The sequence below is a fragment of the Crotalus tigris genome, unplaced genomic scaffold (genome assembly GCF_016545835.1).
Source record: "Crotalus tigris isolate CLP2741 ecotype Arizona unplaced genomic scaffold, ASM1654583v1 scf7180000017545.3456711, whole genome shotgun sequence".
Classification (NCBI taxonomy): Eukaryota; Metazoa; Chordata; class Lepidosauria; order Squamata; family Viperidae; genus Crotalus; species Crotalus tigris.
This window is the reverse complement of record NW_024096464.1, coordinates 3,383,749-3,395,836: the sequence shown is the minus strand read 5'-3', so window position 1 is coordinate 3,395,836 and position 12,088 is coordinate 3,383,749. Positions and strand designations below refer to the sequence as shown.

The 12,088-nt window shown below is 37.3% G+C and overlaps 1 protein-coding gene across 3 annotated transcripts in view; it reads left to right on the top strand.

Moving 5' to 3' along the window:
• SMOC1 (SPARC related modular calcium binding 1) overlaps positions 1 to 12,088 on the top strand; it is a 77,142-nt gene that overhangs the window by 28,187 nt on the left and 36,867 nt on the right. For all 3 annotated transcript variants that reach the window (XM_039334499.1, XM_039334491.1, XM_039334482.1), the window contains exons 2-5: positions 7,330 to 7,501; positions 9,192 to 9,304; positions 10,584 to 10,683; positions 11,957 to 12,004. In XM_039334499.1, the coding sequence (XP_039190433.1) occupies positions 7,330 to 7,501; positions 9,192 to 9,304; positions 10,584 to 10,683; positions 11,957 to 12,004 (433 nt within the window). The remainder of the gene's footprint in view (positions 1 to 7,329; positions 7,502 to 9,191; positions 9,305 to 10,583; positions 10,684 to 11,956; positions 12,005 to 12,088) is intronic.

Genomic DNA, 12,088 nt, shown 5'->3' with positions numbered 1-12,088 from the left:
ATTATAAGTATTAGAAGAAAAAGAAGAATCTCTGTAGAGACACTTCAAAAATTGACAGTGCTATTCCCATTGGGTCCTATCCACAAGGCATATTTTTTGCTAAGCTGGCATTGATTCTGAACTGACTCTGTGATGTTTTGGGGCTTCTGAAACTGACCCAGTTAACTTCCAGTCTTGCCCCAGCATTAAAGCAAATCCAGTTGTGAAGCTTTAACATTTAACATTTAACTTTAACATTGGAATTGAGAGACAGCCATTTTCCAACCGATGAGTAGAATCTTGTGTCCCCAATGCAAAAGATGCTCTTTAGTGGCACCTTTGTTCCTATTCCTTGTATAATGACAAGGTCCTTTCCCCCCTTGCTGCCAGAAATGCCTCATTAAAAGGAGGTATAGATGAGAAGCTAGCTGGAAACGAGTTTTTGTGCTTACTCATTGATCAGGTATAAGGAGCAGTGATTGACTCATGGGGAGTACTGAATGTTGCAAGAATGACAACAGTGAGACTTCCTGAAAGTGTGAAAGTTGGTGAATGAACAGAAACGTTCATAGTCACAGCAAAAAGTGGGAAAACTCCCTCCCTCCCACTAGACTGAAATCATTAATCACAGTAAAAGTTAGAACTAATAAAAATGTCTTCACCCGGTGATGAAAAGATAGTAGAACCAAACAAACATCCTCAGGAAGAGTATTTCAGAGGCTGTACTACATCACAGCTGTGGTTCCTGTGGGTCAACATTAATAGTTCCCCTCAAGTCATGAGGGAACAGGAGCGCCACCAGCTGCAGATTAAGAATTGGAAATGTGCAAACATGGCAAACATTTTTTTTTAAAAAAAGAGACAGTTTTGCAGTATAAAAGAAAGGGAGAAGATGTGGATACTGGAAAAGAAGCAATTCTTTAATCTCGTATTGATTATGCGAAGAGATGTGATAATGATGTTCTTGTTTATGGTTTTAAAAGTTTAAATATGGTTTTTATGTTTTATTATTGATATTGTTTAAATTCTTGACTGGGAGCCTCTTTTCCCTGAGGTATAAGGGAGGTTATCTAAATGATATAAATAGCTATTTGGGGGAATAAGATGGGTAGTTATGTAAAAGTTTTAAATGAATGATTGAGACATTACATTGACCATGAGTAGCCTCTGCCTCTGTTCTTCAGTGGCAGAGCACGTAGAGAAGAATTGCTGCAAATATATTTACCCATGTGTAAGTAAGTTTATTTTATTCATTTTCCTTCATAAGCTGAAAAGTATTATTAAAGCTATATATACATATGTACTCTTTACACAATGTAAGCACTTTTGTGGTACATGCAGAAAATATGCAGAATAGTAATTAAAAGAAATTAGAAACTAGATCTAGTTTCATGGTCTCTAAAGGATTGGTTAAATTTCTTTAGAAACAAATTGAAATCTAACTCTTACTAAACCTCAAATATCCTGTGTGTGTTAATGTACTACATGTACATTAACATGTATCTTCATGGGATATGGACAGAAGTACATCCTAAAAATTTGAAGGGCTTCCCACAGCAGCTTTGGAGGACTGATACAAAAAAGTACTATATGAACTGAGACTTTGCCCCTGTGGACAAGGGACCATTGAAACTATGGTGCACATCCTACTATACTGCATCTTCTATAACAGAGGTCCCCAACCTTTTGGGCATCAGGGACCAATTCCATGGAGAGAGGATTTTCCATGGACCTGAGGGTGCATGGATTTGTGTGCTGCCTGCATCCCGCGGATGGGGCTTTGCTTGTTTGTGCGGCCCGGTTGCTGGCATGCCGCGGCCCAGTACTGGTCCATGGACCGGGGGTTGGGGACCCCTGTTCTATAAGGCTCACGGACTCTATAACACTTTACTTAATAAAATATCTGGGAAATTCTGATCTTTTTTACGTGTAACTGCTGTTATCAGATTGGTATCAAGTAGTTTCTCTGAATGTGGCCAAAATCTTCCATGGTATATATAAAATTATGCAAACTAACTGCCCACTGTTAATCCATCACTAATTACAATATATTACTCTTTTATTTTGTACTATTATTATTTTAATGCTTTTATTTGCTGGTCTCTGATCATAATAAAGGTTGATTGATTGATTGATTGATTTGGACAGAAGTATGTTGGTTTAGAAGGCAGCCTTTAGATTAGAGATCTCAGTTTGTAAAATAGTGTGAAATAGAATAGTATATAGCATGTTGACTAAAATGTGCCGAATTTTAGCTGGCCTGCTCCTGACCTCCTTTTTTGCTTTTCTGTCTTGCTATGTGGTCTTGACAAAAAAAAAAAAAAACATTTTGAAATCTTACTGCTAATAATGTACCAATCTGATATGAAACAAAACATCTACAGCTTTCTTCAACAGATTTTGAAACCGAGCTTTCTTCCTGCCAATGGAGGGTAAGTCTTGCTGAACAGCAGAATATCTGTTTTTCTTTGAGGCATTTTGTTTCAGAAACTTTTCTGTAATTGTCAGTGATTGTTTGCTTGACATTTTCAGATTTACTCTGAAATGGCCCAGATTACTCATAGAAAATACTGTCTCTCTGGGACTGGGCCAAGTCTTCTGGTCTACTTTTCAGATTCGCTTCTTCATTTTTTCCCCTGGTGACAAGAGATCAGAACCAGGCCAGCTGAAATCTGCAGGAGATTTTACATTTTTCATGCACATGGTCAAATTCAAACCAGTTCCTTACCAGCAAGAAAATTCACTGGTTGATCTGGGTTCTGAGAGGGCTCTGAGGGGGTTGGAGGACTCTGTAAATGGTGGTTTTTGCTGGTGCTTCTAGAACAGGGTGAGTGAGACTTTAAAAATGAAGGTTTACAAAAATAATTCTCATTCAGACAATAATGTCCTATAATAGTAATATAGAAAGCATTCCAAAAGTGTGCTTTATCAAGGATCCTAAGGTGAATAAAGTACCCTTCAAAGGGTTAAAGCCCTGACCTCTGGAAGACTCACCACAGCTGTTATGAAGACTTTCTCTGGCTATTAGCTTTTGTGTATGTATATGCACAGCTGCTTTGCTTCTTTGGATATATCTGTAGGTGTTCTAGAGAAATAGGTTGCTCCTGCTTTTATACTTGGCCAGAATGCTTTGTGAAATGCTCCTTTGAAGCTTTGCACATAGCCCTGTTGTATAACACTTCCTTGTAAGGATGTGGTCAAGTAGTTAGAGAAAAGATTGCGGTGGGTGGGAGTTCTTCTCTGTGGAGCCAGTCTTGCTCTTATAATTTTGGATATTATTGTCTCTTGTTTTATATGCTATTCTGTTTAGTTGGCATAGTATGATGGATGTGTGACTTCTTTTTCTTCTTCTATACTTCTGCCTAGAGCAGAGGTCCCCAACCTTTTGGGCACCAGGGACCCGTTACGTGGAGAGAGGTTTTTCCGTGGACCGGAGGGGGTGTGGTTTTGTGTGCTGCCTGCATCCTGTGGATGGGGCTTTCCTTGTTTATGCGGACCAGTTGCTGGCATGCTGGGCCCGGTACTGGTCCACAGCCCAGGGTTTGGGGACCCCTGGACTAGAGAGTATCTCAATTTTTTTTCTTTTAACACCAAAAAAGCTTGAGAAATTGTATTTAGATGATGCTATAGTATTAAATAGGGAAACCGTATTGTTTGCATATTTGTGTTTGCATAATACAATTTTATTATACAGAGTTAATTTTGTATAATGTATGGAAAATTATCTATTGGTCAAAATATTTTTTCCAATCATGGTGCATATTACACCAAACAGTGTTTAGATCCAGAATGAATCATTGTTGTAAATCTGTATATTCATATGCAGCTCATAAAAATGTGTTTAATATTAAGCAATTAATATTAAGCAATTGCAGTTCTAGAGATTATAATTATGTAGTGCTTAAAAATATACTAAATGCTATTGGCACAAATGGAAATTACTTATTAAAATGTGAAGATGTGACTATTAAGCAGCAACAGAAGCATTAGAACGGGGGTAAATGCTTTACTTTACCAAAGAGATATTCCAAAATAATGCAGGAGTTGATGCTGCACTATTGTTTATCTTGTGGATGCTTGTATTGCTACACTAAATCTGGTCTCTGATTTAGCAACAATTACTGTAAGACTAGGATGATACAGTTGCTGGTAAACTCTGCAACAGCAAAAACATGAAGAACTCATTAAAATAATTGCCTAGAAGTAGGCCTAAAAATGAAGATAGAAAGGAAACTTCTCAAATATAAATATTTGATATTGCAATATCTCTTTCAAAATCAGTATAAAAATACAAGTGGTTTTCACATACATTTGCATCCAAATTCCATTTAATAATAGATCACAGGGATCTTCAAACACAGCATGCAATCATAGGATGACTTGCTTCCATTCCTAAACCACTGAAAATCTCAGGAGAAATCTATCAAGATTTTGACCAAGATGTTTTTTCAGAAAAAATATTTTGACTGTAATTTAATTTATGACCATTGGGGGGGGGAGCAATAGACAACATAGCATTTGCGGATAGAGGATTGTACTTTCTACCCGACATGTGAGCTAGCCTTGCCCAGCCTGGCATCCATATTTGCTAGGATTCTAACATCCAGCATTCTCGGTGAGTGTGGACAAAAACTAGGAATAGTGAAAGTTGGACCCAGTGCCATTGTATGCCACCAGCTTGGAAAGGCTGATCTAAGTTTTAATATTACACCCCAATATAGTTGAGAGAGCTACTGAATGTGTGGAAAGCAAATAGAAAGTTCTTTCTCTAGGTCTAGGATAATTTCATGTTCATCCAGAGAATACCTGGCCTGTTTTAATATTTGTACATCATGTTGCCAAGAGATTTGCATTGGAAGCCATATGGAAGAGAGGTATCTAGCATGTATTTATTATATATAAGGCTAATTTAATTTAAGTATATACAGCACTTTGCAATATTTTTTTCTCAATAAGTGATATGTTTACTCAATGTAAAGAAATGCAAGCTTTAGAGGACTTTTTAAATTGAATAGTTATATTTTTGTTTCTAAACAGTACAGCAAACCCTTGACTGATCTATCTGTATTCACCCAATGTTTCCTGTCTATTAATCCTTTCACTAAAATAAAACAGAAGAGCTCCAAATTAGGAAAAGATTTAGTATTGGCAGCTACTGTATATTAGGCCAGTTCTGTGGCTGGAGAATTCTGGGAGTTGAAATGTACACATCTCACAAGGTTGAGAAACACTGACCTAGAGGAACATATTTCCTATTATTAAGGAATAGCCAAACAACTCATCCATTCCTACAGATTTATGATAGTGAAGCAGTAAGATACAGTTGCAAAGGAGATTGGCAATAAAACAAGATAGTTTTGATGTGCAAGTGCTTCAGTGACTCAAGCAGCAGGAAAGGCTAGTTGCAAACTTTTAGTATCTGTCAGCTGTTAAAAGCTATTTTTTTTTGTTTTTAAATACTGAAGAGGAGTACTAACACATTCTGCTTTTCTTCTATTTTCTTTCCCTGAACATGGTTCCTTTGTTTTGTTTTAATCCATCATGTCCTCTTTTCTTCTTGAATGGTAGGGATTGATCCATTCTTGCTTCTGCTGTAGTACAGAGACTTTGGGGCACCTGATTGTAATTTCACAAAAGCTCACATATGCTCCCTAGTTGTATGTTATGATGTACATGGGTACGAACTGCTAAACATCTCTTCTTTATGGCTTTATGGGGACGGATCCTTCCTGAGTCAAATTCTAAAAGTGGTTCCAGCTGTTGAACAGCTGCAAGTAATCTGCCCTTTTCTCAGAGACATTTGAAGTTCTTTAATCAGTGTTTGTTGTTGTTGTCAGCAATAGTGCCGAGGTGTGGAAAGATGGAGCAGATGGACTTGGGGGTGCATATTTAACTTTAGGCTGACCTCTCTTATCTTGCATTTGCTCTCTTCCCAGGTCAAAGGAGGCTGGGATTAGTCTGGAAAGTGGCCATAATCATGCACCTGTGTAAATGCATGTTGAAAAGGAAGGGGTTTAAGGGCAACTGTTATCTTGGAAGATTTCCCAAAGGGTTCCTCTCCTCTAATTGCCACCCAAGGACGGGGGGGGGGGCACTTTGAATAGAAAGTGACCAATCCTAAAATCTGGTATTAGGGTTTTTATCTAACAAGACATATTCGGTTACAGTAACCCTATGTGAAGGCACTGGCAAGCATGTTATTTTTCTGGTGTCAAAACATCTCTTTGCTTAGGCTTTTATGGTATAAAAAACTAATTTGAAATGATAAGCAGGCTTCTTATATCCCAATTTATACCCCATATACTCACCGGAGAAGGGCCTAATGCTGGGAAACATTGAGGGCAATAGAAAAAGGGGACGACAGAGAATGAGATGGCTGGATGGAATCACGGAAGCAAGTAGGCGTGAGCTTAAATGGACTCCAGAAGATGGTAGAGGACAGGAAGACCTGGAGGAACATTGTCCATGGGGTCATGATGGGTCAGACACGACTTCGCAATTAACAACAACAATAACAATACTAAATTGGAGCATCCATGAAATTTGCAGTTTTTGGATTCCTATAATGGCTATTCTTGAACTTAGACTGACTACAGGTCAACATAAGACGGATTTTTTTTTTTAAGTATACTTCCCCTTGCCTCATAACATACAGAAAGGATTAAAGTTATCATGTTTGAAATTTTAACATTAAAATATGAATCTCATCTGTTCAGTTTTGCCATTTGACAGTTTCCTCCATTGTTTGGTTGTATCACTCCTGTTTTGTTATGATTGTCCAATACTGAAATATATCAGCAGGTTGTTGCAGAACTGCAACATTTTTATTTAATAAAAGAAGAGAGAAGAAAAATTTAGAGAGGTAACAACACTGCTTAGCAACAGCAATCCAGGCAGTCTCACTTGGCAGTTGTAACCTGAAGACTACCTTTACAAATCTTCTAAAAGCAGCAGGAAGGAGAAATTCACAATAAATTAAAATGTTCAGAATTTGATACCAGAAGGCATTTGTTAATGATACAATTCAAGATTTGAAATACTAAGAGCCACATCTTTTATTGGCAATTTTATTTTTTCAGTTATATTCAGAACTGAAGAACCATGCAGAAATGTACAAAGCAGTAAAGCAGGGGTCTTCAAACTTGGCTCTTTTATGACTTGTGGACTTCAAGTCATAAAAGGGCCAAGTTTGAAGACCCCTTCAGTAAAGCATTTTAAACAGGTCATTATTTCCTCCTACATCCTCAAGAATCCTTTTGAAATCAAATCCAAAATATTGCAGTTCTATCATAATCTGTAGATTATTTTTAAAATTTAACATTTTTTTCCCACCTGTTCTGCTGTCTTTAGTTTTTAATAAGTGACCACGACCAAGATCCTCAGTGTAACCTTCAGTGCTCCAGATCTGCTGTCAAGCCTCTCTGCGCTTCCGATGGCAGGACCTATGAATCAATGTGTGATTATCAGAGAGCGAAGTGCAAGGATTCCAGTCTGAATGTGGCACATCGAGGCAGATGTAAAGGTAAGGAATTTAAAAAGGCGCTTCTCTCCATCTGAGGTGGAAATATTGGACGCGTTTTTTTCATAGCTCAGTTTGACGCTGTTTAAGCTAGGTACACAAATTGGAAATATATGTTTGCCTAAAAATAATTATTCAGACATCTTTGGCAAATAAAAGGGCCTGGAGAGGAGGCTGGGTATGCTAATAGAGAGTAAAAGATTAAAATAATGATTGGCAGAATATGAGGCTTTTTTTTTTTTTTTTAGGGCTGCAAGCTAATGGGCCACAGAAACAACTGTCATTTTCAGATCAAATTAACAATGTAAGATCAGAGCATCATGATCAGAGCATCATAACAAACATTGGGAATTGAGATGCCATTTTTAATCTTATTTGTGAAAAGGATTCCACAGTCTTCTAATTGGTAGAATTTGTTATGTGTTATTTTCTGGAAAAGTTAAGTTTGAGAGGTGAAGGACATCTGAATAGCTTAGAACAGTGGTTGTCAGCTTTTTCTTCATCATGGACCTCCTTTAAATGCCTTTTGTGGCCACAGAGCCCTAAGACTTAACTCAAAATTTAAATCATAACATTTCTTCAAGTCTTTGCACACACACACACACACACCCCGTGACGACATCACAGCCCCCCGGGAGTCTGCAGATCACAGGCTGAGAACCACCAGCTTAGAATATTGTAAGCCATATATGCATTCATGTCTCAGGAAGGGCAAATGAATTAGATATTAAATATATTTGTGTGAAATTGCCTGTAGATTCTACTAGTTTTGGACAATTATATTCTCTTTTCATATGATCATCTTTGAACTTCAAATCCACTATCCCTGGCTAACTGGATTCCACATGCGAATTTACTCTTAAATTCCTTTTTTTGGGTGAAGATATTTCTAATATTTTACGTCTTGCACATAGGACATTGTACCCGGTGCTCTGAACAATGTACTGAATGGAGGGGGGGAAATAAGGTGCTTCTAATATGCAGGTGGTTATATATAGAAATCTACTTATATAAATGAGACATATTTTGAGACTTCTGCTCCCTTCTTAAATTGTCACTTAACTCAGGGTAGCAATCTGGTTGGAAAGAGTGTCTTAATATGCCATTGCCAGGGGCAGCTGATTTCTCCCCCACTAGGATTTTTACCTGTTTTTAGTAGTGTGTTATCATAAATATTGGAAACATTTTGACAGAGGGGCATTTCCAACTAATTTGGATCTTTCCTAATGTAAGGGGGAATAACTGCTCAACTAGAAGGGCAGGATAATTTGAAGTAGTCCTCTATTTTTATTGATATTGGTAAAAAAATTCCAGAATAATTTAAAAGGTAAGCTCATTAGCATTTATATGTTTGAAGCTGCTTTAGACATTACTTATTCCTTGCTTTCACAGAGTTTTTTAAAATAAAAATCTCATCCAGAATAAAATGATTATGGTAGGAATGTACCTTGACTTATACCTTGTTAATGTTAATTCTAGCTGCTCCGCTGATATACCTAGGTCTACTGTTATAATCCCTCATTATTTGACATACTGGTGGTTAATAATTAAACATATCATGAAGGCTCTGTATATAAATAAATGTTCAGCAAAGCTTGATTGTTTTTCTTCTGCACTTATTTTCATTGAAATGTCATATGCTTTTGATATATTGCTTATCTTTATTTAAATTCTGAATGGATTTTCTTCATAGATGCTGGTCAGAGCAAATGCAGATTAGAAAGAGCCCAAGCACTGGATCAAGTGAAGAAGCCACAAGAAGCAGTCTTCATTCCAGAATGTCATGAGGATGGATCATTTACCCAAGTAAGACCTTTATTACGATCTCCAAAGTTTCATACTTTCTCTTACATAGTTAACTAATAAAATGTAATGAATAGTGGAAAATCCATAAACAATTGTGGGTGAAGCAGTGTCCTTTCCTTTTCAAAATTCACAAATACTTCCTGAGTCATTAGAGCCTCAAATTTTCTGGGCCAATTACCACCCATCCATCTTAATTATTTGTATGGTCTATCAGATATCTTCATAAAATATGTGTGCATGTACAAAATATAGAGGCCCCCTGGAGGTTTACCTGTGCCCTCAGGGTCACCTGAATAATGCAAATAGGTGTGGAACCTTCTTGGAACTGCTGAAAGGATTGTAAACAGGAGATAGGCGATGTCGTATCCCTCCCCCTCTGATGAGAGAGAGCATCTTAATGCTAATCTTAATGTAGATGGCCTCTTTGACCCCTCTTTCAAACCAGAAATCCTCTTTATCCAGAATGTGGACTTTGATATCTTCAAAAAAGGGACCTTTGTCTTTCAAAAGTAGATGGGCTGCTGAATCTTATCCAGATTGGTTTGTTCTCCTATGTTGTGCCATGAGTGGTGGTTTGTTTCTCCAATGTACAGATCTGTACCTGTCTCACTGTATTGTACTGTTTATATCACATTGCTCAATTTGTTATCCTTGGGGTGGACCCTAATCAACAACTAAAAAGCCACACACAACAGGCACCATATAAATATCACACACAGAAAAGCCCAAAGCACACACTCTGCTAGAGAAAAGTTCCCTGAGGATGGGCTCCAGCATAAGTCCAAAAGCATGGAAGACTAAACCTCTGGTCCTGGTGACCCACCCAGATTGAACTCTATGTCTATTCACTCTAAGAACTTACTTTCAGTTGCAGAAACATAGCTAAAAAGAGATTTTCTGGACATCGCCGTTTATTAATTCTGCAAGTGGGTTCAAGCAGCACATTGAGCAACAAAATATAATCAAGCAGCATCCACTAAGTATTAGTGGATAAAATTGGAAGGTAACGTTGAATAGTAATATAAAAAAGACAGCACACAGCACAAATTGGGGTTTATAGTTTCCTGTAAAATGATTAAGAGCAGTACCTTCTCTTGAAATAATATTAATGTTTGAACTATAAATATTGCACGCTGTGCAGCATAACAAACCATTACGCTAATATGCATGAAATATGTTTACTTATTCCTGAAAATATATTTTTAAATAGAGGAAAGTTATTGGATTAATACTGAGCCAGAGGCATATTGCAAAACTAACCATCTGTTTTCTCCAACAGGTCCAGTGCCACACCTACACTGGATATTGCTGGTGTGTCACTCCAGATGGCAAGCCTATCAGTGGTTCTTCTGTGCAGAACAAAACTCCTGTATGCTCAGGTATTGAAGGCAGAGAAAAAAAGGTTTGCATATTTTGAAAGGAATAAGCTCTTTGCATTTATAATCTTTAAAATTCAGTTAATACAGCTCAACAGTTCAAACTGTACTGTGCACATGGTTGTCCATCTTGTGGCTGAAACATTGCTGGTCAAGAGATAACAATTGGAGTTACAGGTGGTCCTTGATCTATGATCACAAATGAGCCCAGAGACTTTTGGTTGAAAGTGGTTACAGTTGTAAGTCAAGTCACCATGTGACTGGACTTGATTTTACAATCATTTTTACAAGAGTTGCTAAACTAGTCACCATGGTCATTAAATAAATAATGTGGTTGTAATTTAGAATCCAGCTTGTCCAGTGGACCTTTTTTGCCATTTCTTTGCTGGAAAATGGCAAAAAAGTTGCAAAATGGAAATATGTGATCATGGGACACTGCAGCCAGTCGTAAATGTGAGCTGGTTGCCAAGCACCCATAATGCTATCATGTGACCATGGGGGTGGGGTGGGGCGGCAGGTATAACTTCGAGGATGGATTGTAAGTGCAGTAAAGATTTTTGAGTCTGTTGTAACTTCAAATGGTGGTTAAGTGACTGGTTGTAAGTCAAGGACTATCTCTACTGCTAAACATATATTGATAACAAAAATAGTTTCTTGATTCTGTTTGAGTAGCGTACTTCTTTTTTTATAAATAAATGGTATATTGTTACTTGTTATTGTTGGACAGAAATCTTTAAGAATGAAATAATTTAAATTCTTACCACGTCTGGAAAAAAAATTTCTGATAATTTCACAGTGATTAGTTTCAGAAGAACTTGATTTGGGTTTAGTTGGATAGCACAACTCTTACATTAACCATTTATGCTACATTGCCTAATTCTGTTGCACATCTATGGTAAAAATATCCATTGGCTCTACAGTGTTCTTTTTAATATTAATTATAGTTCTGATCAATAACCAAATTACCAGAGTTCATTGGCCATGCTGTTTATCGTCCCTTCATCAGCTTGGTCACATCACCAATTTTCCCGACTGCCTTTTTTTTGTCCTTGTAATTCATAAGTTTATTTCAATTTTAATCCAGTTAAAGGGCAGACCTAATACAGAACTGGCAGGCAAAGCAGTAAGTGTAGAGATTAGATTATTGCTTGGTTCCAGTTGTCTAACTACTACTATGGGCATAGTGCTTTGAAGCTTGTCTATAGATTGGACTTTACTTTGGATGATACCAGTGAATGTTGTGCTCATATAGTAACATACTTGCTTTTTGTTTAAGGCTCAGTAACTGACCGGCCATTAGGACAGGGTAATTCTGGAAGAAAAGGTGAGTAAAGTTCTATGCTACAATGAGGTGAGGTTTTTGAAGGCTTTCCCATTTATCATCTGTCCCATATTGGAACTTTTAAGA